Source organism: Scylla paramamosain, unplaced genomic scaffold (genome assembly GCF_035594125.1).
Source record: "Scylla paramamosain isolate STU-SP2022 unplaced genomic scaffold, ASM3559412v1 Contig30, whole genome shotgun sequence".
NCBI lineage: Eukaryota > Metazoa > Arthropoda > Malacostraca > Decapoda > Portunidae > Scylla > Scylla paramamosain.
In genome coordinates this window covers 722501-745801 of record NW_026973695.1, presented here as the reverse complement: position 1 = coordinate 745801, position 23301 = coordinate 722501, and the positions used below count along the sequence as shown (strand labels likewise).

General features: G+C 39.5%; 2 protein-coding genes across 5 annotated transcripts in view; one reads left to right on the top strand and one right to left on the bottom strand.

Annotated features, from left to right (window-relative positions):
• Positions 1 to 23301, bottom strand: part of LOC135097734 (uncharacterized) — a 42028-nt gene that overhangs the window by 1104 nt on the left and 17623 nt on the right. The gene's annotated exons all lie outside the window — the stretch shown is intronic.
• Positions 487 to 23301, top strand: part of LOC135097731 (small ribosomal subunit protein mS31-like) — a 34157-nt gene continuing 11342 nt past the window's right edge. The window contains exons 1-11 of one of the 4 annotated variants that reach the window (XM_063999734.1): positions 487 to 1687; positions 2376 to 2699; positions 3542 to 3655; positions 4201 to 4336; positions 5512 to 5683; positions 6105 to 6331; positions 6506 to 6680; positions 11167 to 12431; positions 13014 to 13110; positions 13670 to 13859; positions 21806 to 22046. In XM_063999734.1, the coding sequence (XP_063855804.1) occupies positions 5529 to 5683; positions 6105 to 6331; positions 6506 to 6680; positions 11167 to 11197 (588 nt within the window). In that variant the 5' untranslated portion in view covers positions 487 to 1687; positions 2376 to 2699; positions 3542 to 3655; positions 4201 to 4336; positions 5512 to 5528 and the 3' untranslated portion in view covers positions 11198 to 12431; positions 13014 to 13110; positions 13670 to 13859; positions 21806 to 22046. Of the gene's footprint in view, positions 1688 to 2004; positions 2700 to 3541; positions 3656 to 4200; positions 4337 to 5511; positions 5684 to 6104; positions 6332 to 6505; positions 6681 to 11166; positions 12432 to 13013; positions 13111 to 13669; positions 13860 to 21357; positions 22047 to 23301 lie in introns of those variants that run through there. The other 3 variants (XM_063999735.1, XM_063999733.1, XM_063999732.1) reach the window with 3 other exon arrangements.

The following is a 23301-nucleotide window of genomic DNA, read 5'->3' as shown; positions in this document are numbered from 1 at the left end:
AATGTAAAGTATTATTATCATTAAAACCCACACATTGTATTACTGAAGCTAAGGAAGAATGGGAAGGTTGTGTTGCATGTTAAGTATGGTTTATGGTGATGGAAGTATGAGTACTGGTGGACACTAGACTGAGGTATAAGTCTTTAAAGAGGGTAACTCAAGCAATTTTGGGCAAAACTATTACTTTCTGTGATACTCCATTTTTGGAGATCATGATGTGTGTGCACTGCCTTGGTGCAATATTCTAACTCAGGCAAGAGGTTTTAAGCCCTTTAATGTGGATGGCAACACAAGGATGGGAGTGAGACTGTGAAGTGTGAAGTGTGAAGTGTGAAGGCAAGGATGGTGTACCGTGTGGAAATGACGTGAAGAATGACTGAGAATGCAAGGAATGCAAGAAAAGGCATGAAGTCTGGATGCATGAATGTGCAAGGATAGGGCATTGGGAAATTTGAGGATGTGTGTAAGGAACTAAATGAATGGCATTTCAACATAGTCAGAATGACCGAGACACACTTGAAAGATGATGTGAAATTGGATGGTAGTAAGTATGTGATGATTGGAAAGGGACAGAAAGTTCAAGATAGGGTAGGAGGAGGAGTAACCTTTTTTTTTTTTTGTATAGGAAGGAAAAGAACTTCAGAATAGAAAAGTTAGATATAGGAAACTGTGCCACGAGTGAGGAAATTTTAGCAGCAAAGGTAGAGTGCACAGGTGAGCATGGGAAGTGTGAAACACTGGTGGTGATTGTGGTGTGCATGACAGTTGACGGGGAGAGAGCAGCAAGAGAGAACAGCAGGAAGTATGAAATATTGAGGAAGATCATAAGAAAGTGAAAGGAGAGAGTAATGATTTTGGGAGACATGAATACACACGTAGGTATTTTAGGTGAGCGGATGCATGAGAATGGTGAGAGATGCTTGATGAGTTTGTGAATGACATGGATGTGGAAGGAAGGAAGTGGAAAAGTGAGACAGAGTAGTGAAACTTGTGGGACTGAGTGAATAGAAGAATAAAATGGAACAAAAGAATATTCAGAGTGGTAAAGAGAGAAAGAGGCCCCAATGTATGAAAAGTGGTATAAGGGAAGCCTGGGTGATGATTTCTTCCGAGCTAGGGCACAGTGTATTGTGTGAATACAAGGTGTTAAAGATGGTCTGAGTTCTGCAGCAAAGTATACTGGATGTGTGACATTGGAGAGGATGAGACGGTGGAGCATATGGTGCTGGAGTGTGTGAAGTATGCCAGAGACAGAAATGAGATGATGCAAGTGGTGCAGAGGGAGCTGGGGAAGGTCAGAGTGAAGACAGGAAAGGAATGGATTGGATGGTGTTGCTGCTGGGGATGTGTGGGGAGACGAATGAAAGGATGATTGAGGCAGTGAAGGAGTTCCTGGAAAAGATGTGGTGTATTAAATATAGGAATTAGTGGTGTGAAGGATGGTGTCTGTTTTCTGTTTGCCGTTTTTCTTTTTTTTTTTTTTCCTACAGGAGTTGCCGATACTCCTGGACCAGGAGCAGTCCCGAGCCATCTGTAACATTAAAATGAAGATCAAGATTAGATTAGCCTGGTTAGGTTAGATTGGTTTAGTTTAGATTAATTTCATTGGGTCAGAGAAGGTGGTGATTTGTGACTGCTGACTGGCGGCCACGGGCGAGCCCTCGAGGGGAGGGGGGGTACATTGCAAGTGAATGTTACTGCTGCTATTTGTGAAGATGGAACTATTTTCTTTCTGGTGGACTTCAGTCTGTTTTGTATTAATCTACTTTTTGTTTTTATTGCAAATCATTAGTCTTTGAAGGGATGGGGCGTCAGGGGTAAAAAAAAAAAAAAAAAACTAATGATTTGCTGGAAAAGCATGCAGAGTAATTCAAAATAGGCCAAAAACTACCAGAAAAGAAATAGATAACACCATGGTTTAGAAGCTACAGGACATTTTGATATGAATGTGGTACAAGTGGTAAGTGGGGGGAGTGAGGGGAGGAGAGGGTAGCAGTGGTGGGTGTTGGCATCATCATGAGGATGTTACTTGATTACACAACAAGGTTTTCATAAAATAAAGATATAACTGAATTCAATAATGCAGTGTCTTGTTATGGCAAATAATAACTAAAATATAACAAATGTCACAGCGACCACCTGGATGTTGCAGGACATTGCGGCCACTTGCCACTGATGTGCATGCATATTTAAATGTCCTGTAACTTCTGAACCATGGCATTAAAAACATTTCACCATAGAATATTCCCAATTAAAAATGACTTGATCTTTCATTTCTTAGAATATATGACTTTCCTCCCAGGACACTACATGTATATATATTTTTATTGGACTGACAAAGAAGAGCATTATTTTTTTTTCATTTGGTTCTCCAGGTTAGCGGCACAACCAGCATGCCCGACTCGACCACTTTGCCGAAAGCCACCAGAAGATTGTGTGAGCATGGTGGTGGTGATGCCAGACCTGCTGCCACTGTCAAGAATGGTGAAACTAAAGAAAAATCAATTAAATCTCAGAATCTGGAAACCCAGATAGAAGACCATAAGCCACTTCAGGGGACAGAGGGAAAGAAGACTGGAGAGTCTCACTCACATGTCTTAAAACATGAGTCCAGTGTAAAAGAGAAAGCTGCTGCAGAGAAACAAGACAAGAAGACATCTAGCCACAAGAAACTACATGATCTTTCATCTTTGGCTAGTGTGAGAACACATATGTTTACATAGATTGTGGTGATTTACCTTTCAGAACTGACATTAAAGCCTCTTGTTGATTTTGATTAGATTGAATACATTGCATTTATTCATCTCTTTATCTACCATCTACTGCCTAGCATCCTCAGGGAATGGCCTAAGGAGGTGGTCATGATGAGAAAGTTTCCATTTCTATGAATCCAAACATTTATTTCCTTGCCTGCTCACTCACTTTTCTTATCCTTGCACTACTTTTGCATGCACTCCTTTACCTCCTTCCATCTTCCAAGTGGCTTCCATCTCCTACTGTGAGCTTAGAATTTTACTTATGTATATACCTCTCTTCTAAAACTTAAATAGTGCCTTATCTTTTTTATTTGGCCAGATTACTTTGGTGCATTTTTTCATTCATTCCACCACTCCATAGTTCGCTCAATTTGCATAAGATTTCATGCTGCATCATTCAAAAAAGGTTTTTTATTCTCCTCTCAGATGGGTAATTTCTACATCATCCACTTGTGGTTGCTGCACCATCTTCTACATCTGAATCTGTTATTATAAGTCAATGAGAGTACTATTCCTGAAGTCCTGCTTACAGTAAATTCTGCTAATAGATTTTGCTTGATAAGTTCCACTTTGCATTATGTGGTAATTAGTACATAATAAATACTATACATGCCAGTGCTGGATGGCATTGATAACCTAGTCTCTTGTTATGTTTTTATAATATTCACAAATATAAATATGTATGTTCATGTTTTATTAGTATTGTAGAATGATGGGTGCACCAGGTGGTCATTTTAAATAGTACAAATATCTTTGTATCATATTGAAAGTCCCCTAATCTCCAGACTGACCCCATATTCCTGTGGAGCCTCAAGTGCAGCCGTCACGTCCCAAAGCTCGGAAGAAGACCAAAACTGCAGGAAAAGGCAAATTATCCCTGGTATCAGAGCCTGACCTTGGTGAGGACTGTACTTGTACCCTCATTACTGTAGGTTTCTTATTACCTAATTGTCATTCATATTGTTAATTTTTGGATGCTGCAATAGTTAACATCTATTTTTAGTCAATGTCTGTTTATGACACAAAACTGGTGCAAGTTTAGGTCTTAGTTTAGGTCTAGACACTTAAACATGTGACATTTAAAAAACATGGTGATAAGTAGTGGGTGGTGTTTAGAGACATGTACATTATTCTTTCACCATGGTACAGGTGTGATGTTTATTATAGTTTGTTTTAGCTATTAGTTTTATTAATAGGTTGCTGCCTTACATTTGTTGACAGAAGTAAACAAATAAAAACTACTGTCTACAAGTAAGATGCAGTGGATGCTGTGCTTACAAACAAAGAAGTGTTAACATGCTGTACTAGTTCTAAGGAACTTTGAGCTTTCTTGTTTGAAATCATAAAATTGTAGGCTGTAATATAAGATTTGATTAGAACCATTTGTTGTAGTGGTGTTCTGCTATTTTTTTAGTAATAATGACATCTGGGCTCAATTTTTCAGAACCTGAGCTTGTTTTAGCAACCAAAGAAGTGGCTAAAAGTCTTGGTGGGGATGTGAAGGAAACTGAGTCTGAGCTTCTGTCCACCTTGTGCCTCCACTCTTCAGAGACTACCACTGGCACTGCCCCATCTCTCAGGTGAGTGTTGATGCCTCTTGGCTACATTGATGCCATGATATCTGTTTGTGATTGGATTGATACCATTGCAGTACAGTTTAGTTTCTTTTAGGGCCCAAGGAACTGCTGCAATGCTTGTCTTCTTTTGTTGTGCAGGATTTCATGTTAATGTTCCTGATGCCTTTGTTATGGTAGTAGAAGATTAAAGAAGATAATGTATGAAAATTTCTCTTGTCATTTTGGTGTTTATTTATTATGGAGACTGGTATGCCCAGTTTTGTGCAGTGACATTACTTTTGTTGCTATGCAATTTCTATCCTTTTTAGTTTTATATCATGTGTGTAAGATAAAACCAAATTTCTGTAATTGCATTCTTATTTAAGCCTGTACCAGTTAGTTAAGATGATACCCATATCAAACTATAAGTGGTATAAGTGAATAATTGCTGAATCTTTCCTGGCAATTCTGTTTCTTGCCTTTATATCTGATCATCTCATTATCATCATCTTCAGTCTCAGCTTAGTAGAGATTGAAGATATACAATCTTAAACATTCTTCACCTACTTTCAGTTAACGAACCATTGTCTACATTTCTTATAGAGATACATATACTACTGAATCTTTTCCTTTGTGCATTATTGTTGTCTTATTTGTGAGGTAGAGAGTGGCAACAGTGTCAAACCATCAGACAGCGACTCTTGTTTTGGAAAAATTATCCTGCCTGCTGAAGCTTTTTGATTCTGACCTACATTTTGGCTGAATGGAGTTATATTCTGGTAGACCAGACTTATAAATGAGCTATTATAGTACTGGTGTTCAGCCAAGAAATGATGTAACCTAAAGACAGCTCTGATGCATGTGTCTCTTTACACTATTTCACTGCAGTGTTAGTGTTCCAACAAACTTAACTCATGATACACTCCAACTCATTAAGACAGATCACTGTAAGTAACAATTTGGAAAAGATGAATTATGCAAATTCATGTTTGGCAAATTTTGTGCAGTTTTTTACTCATTCTTGTACTTTTAGATTTTGTAGTCAACACTATTGTATTCAGTGAATTTCTTCAGTGTATGTACTTATTGCAGAGTACCTTTTTTGATAAAAATACATTTGTGGCAGTTCTTTTATCCTATCTGGTAAATTTCCTTGCCCCACTGACATTAGTGGCTGTGCATAATTTCTCTTGTTGCAGTGAAATTGTTTGTGGGCATGAAGGTGGAGAGAAAGCCACAATCAGGGATGGAGGAAGTGCCACGTCACCTTCCTTCTGGTACCGAGGTCAGGCAAGGGTACCACATTGACCCGAAAGACCAGCCCCGAGCCCGCAAGCCCTACACTCAGCCTCGGGATTCATCTGTGCCCAGGTTTGTTGAGAGAGGTGTACATTAATGCTATGTGAATTAAGATGGTCTCTTTCTGCTCCCTTCTTTTGATGATTTCAGTATATGCTGTATTTCATGACTTGATCCACTGAAAAGGATGCTCATAATTAGTCTGTGTCCTAAGGGAATACCTCATATCTCCCATAAAAAAAAAAGTTTGTGGTCTTTTGACTTGAAGTTTTGGATTAAGTTTTTAATGATTATCCTTATTTTGTTTCCAAGGAGCAAGGAAACATGGACCTTCTCTGTGTCTTTACTGAAACATTACTGGTGCAAGGTTTTGGTGGGCCTGTTCCATGTAGCTGCCTTGTGCTGCCCAACATGTTGTACGTCATACATTTTAGATAAACTGCTGTTATTTTCCAGGTCACAGTATTTTCTCTACACCACACTCTATGTGCAGGGCTCATGTTGATCTCTTTGGAGGTCAACCTTTGGGGATATTTAAGAAAAGGGAAGAAGATCCCCATGGACCTGCTGCTCCAATATCAGTGTTGCCCACATGGGAGAGATTGTACCTACATGAGCTGGAGCAGAGTATGCAGCATCCTCCTAGTAATGCCTTTGTGGAGATGATACAGTGGACTAAGCAAGGCAAGCTGTGGACCTTCCCCATTGATAATGAAGCAGGTATAGTTATCTCAACACTAAATAGCTTAAGTAAAGTAAATAGTTATACAAATTATTCAAGAAAATGCTCTTTTAATTAGTGTGTCATTTGGCAGTTTTCTGTTGTTGTATTTTTTTGTTCATATTAACAACCAAACATAAATAATTTCTCAATGCTTTCTCCTTCCATCTCAGCAGGTTTGGTGGAGGAAATGAAAGTGGGATTCCATGAGCATGTCTTCCTTGAGAGACACTTGGAAGGATGGTGCCCAAAACGTGGCCCCATCAGACACTTCATGGAGCTGGTTTGCACTGGACTCTCAAAGAATCCTCATCTAACTGTGGAGCGAAAACAAGCACATATTGAATGGTACAAGAATTACTTCAACCAAAAAGAGAAGTTGCTTAAACAACCACCACCATCACCTCTTCCTCCTCCTGATTTCCACATTCATGACAGCAACTGTTCTCGTGATTTTATTTAGTCACATTTTTCTTTCCTTTGCACACTCACTTTCAAAACCGCGTCATATTCCACTTTCCCAAATTGAGACTCCTCGCCTGCCCACCTGCCTCGGTGAGTGATGCGGGAAACGTGCAATTTACTTAATCCAAGCCAATCTGAACCAGCTTGTTTTTGGCCAAGTGACTCCAACTTCCTAGAATTTGCTATATTTTTGTTCCCCGTGTGTGTATGTGTGTGTGTGTGTTTGTGTGTGTGTGTGTGTGTGTGTGTGTGTGTGTGTGTGTGTGTGTATTTATCTATCTATCTAATGTATCTATCTATCAGTTTAGTTCCTTCGTAGTAAGAAGTCTTCAGGTTACATTTTTTGCCCACATACAACACCCAGGAATATGGATGGCTGTGGCTTTTGTGCGAGGTGGATATATTCATACTTGGAAGGTTACGTCCCAGACAACCGAAGGTGCGAACAAGATTACATAATGCATATTGAAGTCTCAAGTTTTACATTCGCTGATGTCTAGGTTTGTCGTTCGCCTTGTAGTAGTACATATGTTCTCCTCGTGTTTACAGCATTCACCTCAGTTCAGCTCAGTCCAGCCCTTGCTTACTCATGCTTTTGTTCATGATTACCACCTTTCGCTTTTTCAAATTCGCACTGCTTTTTCCGTCTCAAGTACATGAAATAAGAAAGAAACAATGAAAGAAGAAAAAGAAGAAAAATAGCCCCACTGTCCGCCGGCCATCTCATTACCTACTAGAAAGGAGTTGCTTGAATAAAATTATTATGACATTAATGGTTACTGCAGAAAACAGTTGGTGAGGAAGGCAGCTAGCCCGGCATGATGTGAATAACTAAGTAAACATATATATATATATATATATATATATATATATATATATATATATATATATATATATATATATATATATATATATATAGAGAGAGAGAGAGAGAGAGAGAGAGAGAGAGAGAGAGAGAGAGAGAGAGAGAGAGAGAGAGAGAGAGAGAGAGAGCAGTGATATCTTGCAAATTCTTATAGGAAACTGATGTATTTTAGTTTATGAATTTGACAAAGCGTAGCTCAGAGTGTATAAAATGTCCTCACTGATAGCTCGTAGCTATTCTCGTAGTGATTATCATCTTTTCGTTATGTAGAAAGTGTTTTGTATCTGTTTTGTGTTTAGAAAGTTGGAAGGGCGGAGTAAGAGCTAAAATGTATGAAGCAAAGACTTTTAGTGCTGCGAATGATACCTGTCAACACCTTATTACATTTCTGATTATTATTCTCGGCAAGGGGAGAAACATAGGGGGTGGGGGAGTCGAGGAGGAGGAGGATCTATAAGAATAGTGTTAAGAATTGCGGGGAGGAGTCTAGAGGGAGCACCTGGAGTTCTAAAGGAGCTAAAGAAGCCTGATGTTCTACCTGGTTGCTGGCGGCAGTCAGTCGTGTGCCAGCCGTGACTGGAAGTGGAGTGCGTGTTTACTGGTGCGTTCTTTTCTCTCTCTCTCTCTCTCTCTCTCTCTCTCTCTCTCTCTCTCTCTCTCTCTCTCTCTCTCTCTCTCTCTCTCTCTCGTGTTATATAATAGTGCATTTCCATAATTTTACGTATATTTGATTTTGTTTATGATGCAAATTAACTTCGGTATTCTAAGCTCTTGCCACTTCTCAGCTTGTGGCAGTTTCCTTCATTCTGTGTCTGTGTGTCATTGCATGGTGACGCTTCGCATGGTGACTTTCCAGTAGTCAATGTCATTGAAGTTGTTGTTTCCGCTTCCTCCTGAGTGCAGCTGTGTTTCTGTGTTTTCAAGTCGGGCACTGTTTGGCGAGCCTTCCACCTCCCCCGTCTTCGTTGTTGGCGCTTCCACTCAGGTAACCTGTATTGTCACTTTGATCTTTGCTTTTGTTCTCAGTTGTATTTGCAAATTCGTCTGAGTTCTTTTGAAGTAACTTGTTAATTTACAGCACTGGGTTTTCGAGATGAGTTTAAAGATTAGTGTCAAGTACATTTAAAAAGGAAAATAAGTGTAAGAATTATAACTTTACCACACATAATGTTAACCACCAGAAATAAACACTAAACCTAGTAACTTGAAAAAAAAAAGTGGCTCAAACGCAAAGGATTATTGGATATGAAAGAAAAAAAAAAAAATTAGTGTACGCCCTAGAAAAAAAAAGTTATATAAAGACGAATAATATTGTGCGTTTGTTTCAGGATAGGAAGAAGTTTAAGCATGCGGAATTAGTCATGTAGAAAGTAACTTGAGTTAGTGCAGCGTGCTCCTATAGCTGAGATCCCAAAGTTAATGCTTGCGTTGATAATATGCCTGCTCTTGGTGAACGTGAATCTGATCTGGTCATGGTATCATTATGACAGCGGTACTCAATGTCATCCTTGTGTGAACGTCTAGTCCAGACTTTTCTAACAAACAAATCACCACAACACATTGCAAAAATGTATTATCTTCTGCTTAACGAATTGAAAACTGCTCTTAGTATGACACCTTGATGACTCTCTCTCTCTCTCTCTCTCTCTCCATGAGGTATCGTTGACTTGATCAAGATGAAATTTTTGCTATTCCTTGAATATCTGGGGCAGTAGTACAATAACCTCAGGTTGTCTCCTGTCTTTTCAAGACGTGTGGATAGATTCACCAGAACGTCTTTCTTATTTACTGAACTTGTACAAACATAGAATTCCCCTGACAAAATGTACTTAATTACACTTCGGTGACACTATATACATACATACATACATACATACATATATATATATATATATATATATATATATATATATATATATGTATATATATATATATATATATATATATATATATATATATATATATATATATATATATATATATATATATATATATATATATATATATATATATATATATATATATATATATATAGTGTCACCGAACTGTAATTAACTACATTTTGTCACGGGAATATATATATATATATATATATATATATATATATATATATATATATATATATATATATATATATATATATATATATATATATATATATATATATATATATATATATATATATATATATATTTATATATATAAAGCAATGAACTATCCACATGTTCTTAGAATCCAAGCCTGGTAATATCTTTCGACGTGTGAAAAAAATAAAAAAATAAAAAATAGAATAGCATTAAAAGTTTTAGCTGAGATGCATTTTGAAGAAAAGGTGTATATTTTGTTTGGTACCAGTTATGCATATAAGATATTGAATAAATGAATAATTATTACTGATCATAATTCGAATTAATAGAGGTAGACCCCCACCTGCGGGCTGGTGCTCGCTTTGTGTATTATATGTATATTCATGTATATTTTGTGCTATATGTATATATTTAAAAATGTACTATAATGCTCAATAAAGCTTTAATAATAATAAGTAGAGGTAGACGTCGTGGTGATGCGAGCAGCAGCATCCATGTCACAACCAGCGTCACGCGCTTCATGAGTCATCCTATGACGTGCGACACTACCATCTGCGGGCTACTTTTGCCTGGTGAGGCCGACGTTCACTTTACTGTCCGCCTTACTATCAACCTTCCCCTTCATTATCAATGATTATTATTGCTAATATATCTCAACCAATGCAAGACAACTCTAATTTCCAGTTCAGTTTTGCTAGTTCAATCACACTCGTAGAAGCTTATGCTTTAGTGAATGTGTTCATTTGTGATGAGATAGGGTTGAGAGCTTGAATATATATATATATATATATATATATATATATATATATATATATATATATATATATATATATATATATATATATATATATATATATATATATATATATATATATATATATACTTCCAAGTTTAGATTACAGTATGAGATCCAGAACAATCATAAGTAGAGTGCAGTAATACCAAGGCAGCTTGCCACCTTGACGGGAACAAGGGAAGACTCGTGTAGCGAACGTTTTCCCTCCTTACCGTCGTCCGCCTGCTGCTGTTTCCTACCAGCTGCTCTCGTCCTCTTGCTTTCTCGCCATGACCCCATTGACCCTCCCTCGGGCCTCCTCCCCATCAGGAACTAACATTTGAAGGGAGATTACGAGTATTTATCCCCTCCTAACCTATCATTTTTAGTCAGCAGTCAGTCAGTCAAATAGCCATTCAGTCAATGCGTGAGTTTGTGGATATTAATTCATTCCCTTAGCAAGTATTTTTCATTCATTCATTCAGTCAGACAGACAATAAACCATCACTCACTCGCTCACTCAAACACCCAGTCACTCAATTTTCCTGCTCATCTGTGTTCTCTTCTGTTTTTCACCACATTTCATCTCTTCCCTCCTCCCTCATACCCTCTTACCCTCTCACCACCCCCTCATGCCCTCAGGTACTGTGCGAGAGGGTGGAGGGGAGCCTGAATACAGAAGAGGTACTCACTGGTCTCAGGATAAACTCCCCCACAGGCATCCCAGAGTGTGGAGCTGATGCCCTTCGGTCCACCCTATGCTCCACCAGCTTCAGGAGTCAGTGTGGCATAGATAGATGTGGATGACTGTGGTGTCTTGTCTTGTGTGGAGTTACAAGGTTGGTGTATGGATGGGTAAGTGAAGTAGAGATAAGATTTTAATTAGTGGTTTTGTAAGGTTGGGTAGGAGTGCTGTTCGTCTCCATCAAGGGCTAAGGTGTTGTGTGCTGAGTGAATGAGGCTGAAAATTGTGTGTTTTGGTATATTTAGGAGATAAGATTTTAATTAGTGGTTTTGTAAGGTTCGGTAGGAGTGCTTCTTGTCTCCATCAAGGGCTAAGGTGTTGCGTGCTGACTGAATGAGGGTGAAAATTGTGTGTTTTGGTATATGTAGGAGATAAGATTTTAATTAGTGGTTTTGTAAGGTTGGGTAGGAGTGCTTCTTGTCTCCATCAAGGGCTAAGGTGTTGCGTGCTGAGTGAGTGTTTAAATATATTTGTAGGAGATAATATTTTAGTGGTTCTTTTCCCCAACAAGGGTTAACACATTGAAAGATTGTTGTGGATGAGAGTAACAGTGAAAGTTGTGTGCCTTGTCTTGGTACATGTAAGAGATAAGCTATAATAAGTGTATTTTAAGGTTAAGACAGTAGTGCTTCTCTTCCCCAACAAAGGTTAAGGTGTTGAAAGAGTGTTGTGAGTGTGAGGTGAGTGTGAAAGCTGTGTGCCTTGCCTTGCTATGCATTTGTATATTTCTCATAGCACTTCCCTGCCAGACCACCTGTGTGTGTGTGTGTGTGTGTGTGTGTGTGTGTGTGTGTGTGTGTGTGTGTGTTATATATAAAATGTAAATAAATAACTACATTTCTCGACTGATGGGAGAAACACACTTTTAAAAGGCTCTATTCGAAGTGCCACGGGTTTTTAAGGATGTTTTTATGGTTTTAGTGACAAATTAACAACATTCCTACATTACTGTCAGGAGAAACACTCACAAAAACCTCTGCTAATCATCATTGTGGCCTTTGAAATCAATTGTGAGAGAGAGAGAGAAAGAGAGAGCTAAACCAATTCAACTTGATATGAGAGAAAATCTAATTATCTTCCATTCCCACAGAACCGTCACCCCAAACAATGAGTGGTGGAGGGTGCGTTCTGCGTTGACAGGCAGCATGAGCAGTGACAGGAGGTGTGTGAGGCGCATGACAGCTTTAGTGACAAGTTCATGCAGGCAGTGGTGCAATATTATTCCCTCAGCACACTCATTCACTTTGACGGCTTGGAAACCACAGTGCCTTCAGATTTGTGGAGAAGTGTGTGTGTGTGTGTGTATGTGTTTTTTTGATAGTTATATTAGTTGTTTAAATCATGCTGGGCTAATATCTATCCATCTATCAATGTGTGTGTGTGTGTGTGTGTGTGTGTGTGTGTGTGTTAGTTATATTGTTTAAATCATGCTGGGCTAATCTCTATCTCTCTATCAATGTGTGTGTGTGTGTGTGTGTGTGTGTGTTTACCTATTGCATGAGACAGGGGAAGAGGGAAGAGGAGGAGAGGAGAGGTGCTTGGGAGATGAAAATGTATGTGTGTATGTGTGTATGAATATTTTCCCTATCATACACAAAAACACCCTTGAAATCCTATATATAATTTGCCATAGAACACACTTACTCTCTCCCACGTGTCCACTCCCTCTCTCCCACCCTCTCACCTCCCACACACCTGTACACCCCGTCCTGCAGCCTCAATGCACTCACCCCTTCTTTTCCAGTCATGGGTGCCTTGCCTCCTCGCACCACCACCACAAGCACCACCACTACTGCCATCACCTACAAGGGGGAGACTGTGATGTGGCTGCAGGTGGATAGGTGAGGGATTGTTCTGGTGTTGGTGTGTGGTGTTGCATTACCTTGAAATCCACAGGTCTTCCACAGCCTTCCCACTGGTCTGCTTGTCCTGTCCTCCTCCACACACCATCCACAGGCCTTCCACAGCCTTCCCACTGGTCTCCTTGTCCTGTCCTCCTCCACACAGCATCCACAGGCCTTCCACAGCCTTCCCACTGGTCTCCTTGTCCTGTCTTCCTCCACACAGCATCCACAGGCCTTCCACAGCCTTCCCACTGGTCTCCTTGTCCTGTCCTCCTCCACACACCATCCACAGGCCTTCCACAGCCTTCCCACTGGTCTCCTTGTCCTGTCCTCCTCCACACACCATCCACAGGCCTTCCACAGCCTTCCCACTGGTCTCCTTGTCCTGTCCTCCTCCACACACCATCCACAGACCTTCCACAGCCTTCCCACTGGTCTCCTTGTCCTGACCTCCTCCACACAGCATCCACAGGCCTAACCTAACCAACCTAACCTAACGTAACCTAGCCTAACCTAACTTAACCTAACTTAACCTAACCTAACCTTACACCCACAGGTTCGGAGGCCTCCAGAGAGCTGCCCAGAGTGAAGCTTGTGGTATAGAGGGACAGCTGCTGATCATCAAGCTTATGGAGTGACTGGAAGAAAGTGGGAGGAGCCTGCAGGAAGTGGTGGAGGTACAGTACTTGGAGAAAATCCCTTCACCATGACGACTGGGTGTCTGCTGTACAGGCCACCAACCAATGGTGAGAGAGGGAGGGAGACTGGCTAATGGTGGATGAGAGAGAGAGAGAGAGAGAGAGAGAGAGAGAGAGAGAGAGAGAGAGAGAGAGAGAGAGAGAGAGAGAGAGTCTTGATAAATAATATTGGGCACAGGCTTCACCACTGGGTCGACTGTGAGGGCTGCGTTCTTCTGCTAGGGAAGTATTGGCTGGTTGGTGGCCGCGGCTGTTCACACACTCACTCTTGCTGTGGCTGGCATGCTGTTCTGTCCTCTCTTGTTGCAGGAATTGCTGTCTGAGGTGTGTGTGTGTATGTGTGTGTGTGCGTAGAAGCCACCATCATCAACCACAGCAGGTGATAATGATGTTTCCTGCTTTCATCCTCATTGGGGCTAGCCAGACCAACCTGGGGCTGTACTGGGGTGATGCTGTATGCCTCAGGTGTATCTGGAAGGCTGGGATAGTGAGAAGGTAACAATTAAAAAGGACTAGTGTACACTTAAACCATTACAAACACTATGTAATGCTGGTATACACACACAAACACTGGCATACACTTACAGACATATATAAACACTTGCTAAGGTTTGTATACTCTTAGAAACACACATAAACTCTTAATAAGTCTAGTATACACACAAACTTGTATACAAACACTAGTATATATTTATAGACACATCCAAATCTTTGCTAAGTCTGATATAAGCACACAAACTCATAAGAGATGCTGGTATATGCTTGGAAATCTATACACACATTAGGTAAGACTAGTATACACAAATCTATACATATATTAGGAATTTATTGAATGATTGAGATGATAAGTACTCTCTCTCTCTCTCTCTCTCTCTCTCTCTCTCTCTCTCTCTCTCTCTCTCTCTCTCTCTCTCTCTCTCTCTCTCTCTCTCTCTCTCTCTCTCTCATATCCTTTGTCTATCTCAAATTTTCTCTTTTAATCTCTCCCTCTCTGTCTGTCTGTCTCTCTGTCTGTCTGTCTGTCTGTCCCACACCAATACACCCTTCCTGTCTTCATACACCTTAGTACACCCTTCCTGTCTGTCCCTGGACCTTAATACACCCTGTATCACCCTTGCATCTCATTAAACTATCCCTATTTGTCCATCTCAATAAACCCTGTCTAATTTCCCTGTCCGGCTGTTTGTCTCATCTTATTACACCCTGTCTCTCCCTGCTTCTTATTGCACCCTTCCTTTCCCCTACACCTCAATACTCCCTTCCCACCCTGTGTCATGTGTATATATTTAAATATTTATATTCATTTGTGGCATTCTTCATGTGTTTTTGGAGTGTTTTGAGTGTGTTTGGGTGTGTTTTGGGGTGTTTTGGTCAGTTTTGGGTGTGTTTTTGGGGTGTTTTGGTCTGTTTTGGGGTGTTTTGGGTGTGTTTTGGGTGTGTTTTGGGGTGTTTTGGTCAGTTTTGGGTGTGTTTGGGTGTGTTTTGGGATGTTTTGGTCAGTTTTGGGTGTTTTGGGTGTGTTTTGGGGTGTTTTTTCAGTGTTGGATGAGTTTTGGGGTGATTTGGGTGTGTTTTGGGGTGTTTTGGTCAGTTTTGATGAGTTTGGGTGTGTTTTGAGGTGTTTTACGTGTTTTTTTGGTATTTTAAAGGAGTTTGGGTGTGTTTTGGGTGGCTAGGGGTGTGCTGTGGGTGGATAAGACTGTTTCTGGGTGTTTAAGTGGGTGTGGATGCGTTTTGGGGTGTTTTGGATGTGTTTTGGGGTGTAGAGAGGTAGACGTGATGTGTGCAGGGTGTCTCAGTCCCTGGATGGGTGTAGCAGTACGTGGTGGTGCTGTCTGGGTCTCGTGGTGTGGATTGCATGGAAAGGGAAAGATAATTTAAGACAGTTTATCATATTTAATTATTTTGTTCATTAATTTATTTACTATTATAATTATTTTTTATTGTTTTTAAAGGGGGGTTAATTTTTACGTTCATCTTTTGTGTTCGGGAGTTCCTGGTTAGTGCTATTGACAAAAAAAGGGAGATCGTTTTATTTTTTAGTGTGGAAATTGTCGCATTTTATCAGATGTTGATTGGTGTTGAGAGTCGCAGGTCCCGCCCTCTGTTATAAAATAAACAATAAAGGGTTGATTTTCGCTGATAGTTTATTTCCTTTAACGTAAATATGTAATGATATAGTTTTGTCTGTGTCTCCTGATGGTATGGCACTTTTGGCTAATATTTAACTAATTCTGAATACCTGTTAACAATTCACTATCCTGCATGTACTGTCAAGTCTACCGAAACATCAGCACGTCAATTGAGAGTCATGGATTTCAAGAGATTCCGAATTATTGCTGCTTCCTTCTCAATTTTAATAGTTCAGAAAATTTACCGAAATTGTGCTTCCTGGCAGTTGGATTAAGAGAGAGAGAGAGAGAGAGAGAGAGAGAGAGAGAGAGAGAGAGAGGTCAAATTATAATACATAAATTATAAGAAAAAATGAAGATAATGGAGACGAATAAATAAATACATAAATACATAATAATATATAATACAGAACAAATTATGAACGAAAAGAAAAAAGAATGATAAATGAAATGCGGTGATAATATACATAGCGTGGTGCAGAGCGTACGATAATGTAGTGCAGAGCGTACGTTAATGTGGTGCAGAGCGTACGGTAATGTGGTGCAGAGCGTACGGTAATGTGGTGCAGAGCGTACGGTAATGTGATGCAGAGCGTACGATAATGTGGTGCAGAGCGTACGTTAATGTGGTGCAGAGCGTATGATAATGTGGTGCAGAGCGTACGATAATGTGGTGCAGAGCGTACGATAATGTGGTGCAGAGCGTACGTTAATCTGTGGTAGACCCAAGCTGTATAGATTAATTTAAAGAGTCTACCTGAATTCTTCCATGACAATTAAACATTTGGTAATAACACACAAGCTTTTTCAATGACTTCACACAAGGTCATAGAATAGATGAAGAATTGTCAATGTAAACACCGCAGGGTTCATTTCAAATTTGGCGGTTGTGTGTTTAAACAATTGTCCCAGTCTCCACTAACTTGACTGGCGTTGAAGCAAGGTGTAGAATGTTTAGGAGGATAAAAAGAGTGAGGAATGTACGCCTCCATGCCAGACACTATCACCTCTGTTATGCGCTCAGCACACAAAGACGGCTCTCTGACACGGAAGCAGTAGTCATTCCAAGGAAAACCACCAAAATACCTCCTCAAAACACACCAAAACACAGCAAAACACCTTCAAAACACACCAAAACACCTTCAAAACACACCAAAACACAGCAAAACACCTTCAAAACACACCAAAACACCTTCAAAACACACCAAAACACCTACAAAACACACCAAAACACCCTCAAAACACCCTCAAAACACCTTCAAAACACACCATAACCCACCAAAACACACCAAAACACCTTCAAAACACACCAAAACACACCAAAACACCTTCAAAACACACCAAAACACACCAAAACACCTTCAAAACACACCAAAACACACGCCAGGGGCACCTTCACTTAGGGGGATCCTGAGGAGGGACTGGAGCGATAGGACAAGATAAAGATATGAGATTGTGATCGGAGGAGGCCAACGGAGAAGAAAGGGTGACAGCATAAGCAGAAGGATTAGAGGTCAGGAAAAGGTCAAGGATGTTGGGCGTATCTCCAAGACGGTCAGGAATACGAGTAGGGTGTTGCACCAATTGCTCTAGGTGATGGAGGATAGCAAAGTTGTAGGCTAGTTCACCAGGATGGTCAGTGAAGGGAGAGGAAAGCCAAAGCTGGTGGTGAACATTGAAGTCTCCAAGAAGGGAAGAGGGTCAGAATGTGCTCCACTTTGGAAGTTAAGTAGTCAAACCATTTCTTATAGTCAGAGGAGTTACGTGAGAGCCATACACCACAGATAAATTTAGTACTAGTAGTAGTAGTAGTAGTAGTAGTAGTAGAGAAAGAGAGGAACTAATGGAATAAGAAGAGGAGGAGGAAGAAGGAGAGGAGGAGCAGGAGGAAGAGAAGGAGGCGGAGGAGGAAGAGGAGGTTATTGTTGTTTGTTCCTCCTCCTTCTCCTCCTCCTCTTTCTCCTCCTCTTTTCTTCCTCTTCTTCCTCTTCTTTTTCTTCTTCCTTCTCCTCTTCCTCCTCTTCCTTCTCTTCTTTTCGTTCTCTCTCTCTCTCTCTCTCTCTCTCTCTCTCTAGCAATCCCTGTAATGTCAATAAGGTCTATATAAACACGTAAATTTGTAAGATTTTCGACCCTACTGTTTGTAAACAAGGGAGATCAAAGAGAACGGCGGCTGTCTTGCATTAGAGAAAACGGAGAATTTTAACATAAACTAAAACAATAATTGAATCTTCCAATACTATTTTAGACAGTTTTTAGGACAGTGTAAGAGTCTTCTATTTTATCAATTATTTTGTGTTGTTTTGTACTATTAATTATCAGTTTTTAGTGCAAGAAAGTTAAAGAAAAGAGGAAAAAAATACTTTATATAGGTAAAGACAATATAGTCGCTATTAACATGCATATTGGAAGACTTTCGACCCTATGATTTCCAAGGAGTGGGCGGCGGCCATCTTGAAAATTGAAGTACTAGAGAAAACAAAATATTTTAACGCAAACTAAAGAGAAATTGAATTGATCTCACATAGTTCTCATGTGCGTTTTATTATGAAGTTCATTGTGCTGAATTCAAATTTGATAACAAAAATTTCATGCCACGTCACAATTTTTTGTAAATCGCTGTTTTAATAATTATGCAATTAATAGAGATTTCCAAGACTCCATAAATGTATTTTGCTCCCAAAGTCAGATTAAATGTCTTCATTGTATTTATTTAATTAATATATAATGTTTGTTAACTTTATATAATGTATTAACGTACAATCTAGTATTTACTTCTTCTTTTATAAGACGTCTCAGGCGTGTCACGCTTCAGGTTCCAACAGAAGTCAGCCAGCATAGCAGGGCTCCATTTTCCCTTGTACCTGTTTTCCATTGACGCTATATCTTGATGGAACCTCTCTCCATGTTCATCACTCACATCTGCTGCGTTCTCTGGGAAGAAGGACAGATGAGAATGAAGAAAGTGTATCTTCAGTGACATATTGCATCCGAGATCTTGGTAGCATTTGATTAGCCTCTCCACTTTACGCTCTCGCTGGGACTCTTGGTGCTTTCCCAGAAGCCCTCTGCATACATCTTTGAATGCATGCCAGGCCGCTAGCTCAGGTTCATCCATTGTCGCCTCAAAGTCCTCATCATTTATAAGCTTGCGAATCTGAGGTCCTACAAATATACCCTCTTTAATCTTGGCATCACTAATTTTAGGGAAGATCCCTTTGAGATACTGGAAACATGGCTTGTTATGTTGCAGTGCTTTGGTAAATTGCTTCATTAGGCCTAGTTTTATATGCAGTGGTGGCAAAATGATTTTCTCCTTCTTAACTAGTGGCTCATGAATTACATTATAGCATCCAAGCGTCATAGATTCCCCAGATGGCCATTCTGAGCGTATAATGTTCTGATCTGGCCCTACTGTCCCACTTGCAAAGAAACCACATCAATTTGGTGTATCCAGTTTGTAGCCCATTAAGTATGGCTACTACTTTCAAGTCTGCACAAATTAACCACTCATGCTCTTTGTAACTTATGCGGTCTAGAATAAAAGCAAGGTTCTCATATGTCTCTCTTAAAATGACTGAGTAAGCAACTGGAACTGAAGGCATGGTGTTCCCAATGTGCAACAGAACTGCTTTTATGCTGTAAAGGGATCCATCTATGAACAGCCTCCACTCATTGGCTAAAAGCAACAAAAAATACCGTTCAGATAGACATTGCGGGCACTGCTATTTACGAAGAACTGGAGGGTCACAGAAAGAAACGGATGTTATATTCGTAATCTACGCAAAAAATAACTCTAGAAAAGGATAGTCTCATTTCCGCTTTTTTTTTTTCATTGTTATACAGTGTAATTTATGATAGTTTTGCGATAGTGTTAACATTTACTGTTATATGAATCGACTATAATTATTTATTGACGAAATATATATATATATATATATATATATATATATATATATATATATATATATATATATATATATATATATATATATATATATATATAATAGCCTTTCTACTACTATTAATGATTTCGTAATTATGTATCTTTTCTTGAGAGAGAGAGAGAGAGAGAGAGAGAGAGAGAGAGAGAGAGAGAGAGAGAGAGCGGGAGTTTGCGGTGTTAAATAGTTATTACAAAATGTACGACGATTTTTTTGTTTATGTTCATATATTTTATTTATTTTTTGGTAAATTTTGTTTATTTTTCTTTGTTTATTATTATTTATTTCTTTTTTGTTTGTTTTTCAATTTAGTTATTTAGTTATTTATTTATTTTATTTATATATATATATATATATATATATATATATATATATATATATATATATATATATATATATATATATATATATATATATATATATATATATATATATATATATATATATATATATATATATATATATATATTTTTTTTTTTTTTTTTTTTTTTTGAGAGAGAGAGAAAGAACGAGAGAGAGAGAGAGAGAGAGAGAGAGAGAGAGAGAGAGAGAGAGAGAGAGAGAGAGAGAGAGAGAGAGAGAGAGAGAGACTTACAAAAATTCTTCTTCTCTTCTTCCTCCTCCTCTTCCTCCTAATTTCTCTCCCCCATCCTTCTGCATAAGTAATAGTAGTAGTAGTAGTAGTAGTAGTAGTAGTGCTATAAATGACAGATAGATACTACTTTGAATAGTACATATATAAGTAATTGTTTATTCTTAAATTTACTTGAGTCAACCCTAAAATATCATAAATTTACGTTTTCCTTAAGTATTTCTCGTGTTCGTTATATAGAAATGTTGTTAATGTCACTTCTACCTTATGACAACAATTACAACCTGTTAATGTGAGATAGATAGATAGATAGAGAGAGAGAGAGAGAGAGAGAGAGAGAGAGAGAGAGAGAGAGAGAGAGAGAGATCTTCATTCTTTTCCGCTCCCCTTCCTCCCCCTCCTCCTTCTCCCTCCTGCAACATACTATTACTATTACTATTACTATTATAACCTCTCTCTGTGCATTTGAAGGCTTTATCAAACTAATGAACCCTCCAGTTTTTTTTTTTTTTTTTTTTTTATAATAAGAGTGTAAATATTTTGCATGGTGGCTTCACAATGCCGCAGTGCCATTGAAAAAATATTATGATGTTTTTTGAGTGGCGAACAGTCTGGGTTTTTTTTTTAATTGAATGAGTGAAAGAGTCTGATTCTTTATGTACGTGTGTATGGCTGTATGTGTGTGTGTGTGTGTGTGTGTGTGTGTGTGTACAGGCCTTGTATAGTGCCACAGTGCCATAAGTGCCAATAGAACCGTGAACTCCTTAATTTTCCTCCGTCTTGGGGCTGTTAAGGGTGTATGGGTGTGTGTGTATGGCTTTGTATAGTGTATATATGTGTGTGTATGTGTGTGTGTGTGTGTGTGTACAGGCCTTCTCTAGTGCCACAGTGCCATAAGTGCCATGGTGCCAATAGAACCGTATACTTCTTAATTTTCCTCCCTCTTGGGGCTGTTAAGGGTGTATGGGTGTGTGTGTATGGCTTTGTATAGTGTATGTGTGTGTGTGTGTGTATGAGTAGGGTGCCTTGTATAGTGCCAGTGGTCTCAAAATGTAAAATCGGGTTTGCAGACATTGCTTGCGTTGGAGACTGTACAATATTTCCCTTCGCTGTTTTAGAGGTGCTGGTGGTTCGTGTATGGGTGTGTGCAGGTGTGTATGGGCTGTATAAGGTGTGTGAGTGCGTACAGTGCCACATAGAGCCTTACAGTGCCAGACCAGGGGAGTGAAACAAATCTGGCATCTTCCTAGCTGACGTCATGGCGCGCGCAGCTACTCGGGTTCATTTCAGTGATCGAAAAGTGTAATAGCGAATCTTGTCTCCCAGCCTGCAGCCTGCCCTAGCCTGACCCGCCAGACATGTGCCCCAGGCCTTCCCCTAGCCTGCAGAGCCATGTAAGCCTGCAGGTCAAGGTCAGGTCAAACGCAACAGGCCGTAACGTGAAAAATGAGATTTACGAAGACTGTTTGATGGGCTCAGGTCCTCCGTGCACCCCACCAACAAGCAAGAGGTTGAGGAAATACAAATTTTTGAGACTCTGCAAGCTGATGCCTTCCAGATCGCGAAGGTAATAGTCACACCTGCTCACCCTGCACGTATCAGCCTGATAGTCCAAAATAGTAGTGAGATACAATGACATTAATGGTTCTTCAATGTCCGCCTCCCTCTCTCTCTCCCCTCCGCTGCCTGTCACCAACTTGGCCCTCTCTTCATTCGTTTTTTTTCAGTTTTCTTATCTCCTGCGCTTATTGTTACCGCCATACTGCGTGTATAGATAGTTTATACACCCATACATCTGCCATGAATGTATAACCGTGATAGTCCAAGCTGTCAGTGAGATAGTCTGATAGTACGTGTTTGGACTCCTCTCCCCATCATCCGACCCCAAACATCCGCCTTGTCGCTAACATTTTTGCTTATTTCTTCCCTGCTACGCTTATTTATACATCTATACTGCGTCCATACATATATTATACATTGATACATGTACCCTGACTTTCTATGCATGTAAAAATGTGTCTATAATAGGAAAAATAACAAGATAATCTTTCCATATTTTTCCTTCCTTTCCCCGCCCCTTCCCCAAAACATTGGTGCCATTCTTTTTTTTTCCTTGTTTCTCCTCATTCACGCCCATCCACACGCCCACACGACGCCCATAGGTGGATTATTCACTTATACATCTACTATTCACATCCCAGCCCGATAGTCCTAGTCTGTAGTTAAATAAGATAGTTTGTTAGTCAGCGTCACCTGTGCTTGCCTCTCCATCCTCCCCCCCCCCTCTCTCTCTGTGATCCCAGACTGACAATATTAACCTTTATGCTAATTTCTCCTCTCCTACGCTTATTTATACGCCCATATACTGACCATACATAGTTCATACATACATACATTTACTATTCATGTCTCAGTTTAATAGTCCAAGCCTTTCATGAAATAGTATTGGTTAGATCGTGTCATCTCTGTCCTCTCATCAGGCGGACTCTCATTATAATTTTTGCTAGTTTCTCCTCATCAGCGCTTATCCATAGTTCCATACCCCGTCCATATATAGGTTATATATCCATACATCTACCCTCTACTCCACTACCTGTATATATTTAGCAGTAGTGAGAAAAATGCAAGTTAACTGTGCCCGCTTCATCCTGCCAAAACATTGCTTTCAAATTTGCTTTTTTTAATTTTTTTTTTCATTTCTCCGTACATAAGGGGAATGACATGTCCTATAGAATACCCATACATAGAAAATGCATGTATATATTTGTCATGTGTCACTGTATATATAGATTTGTACCTGTAATGATAAAAGTATGAATGTA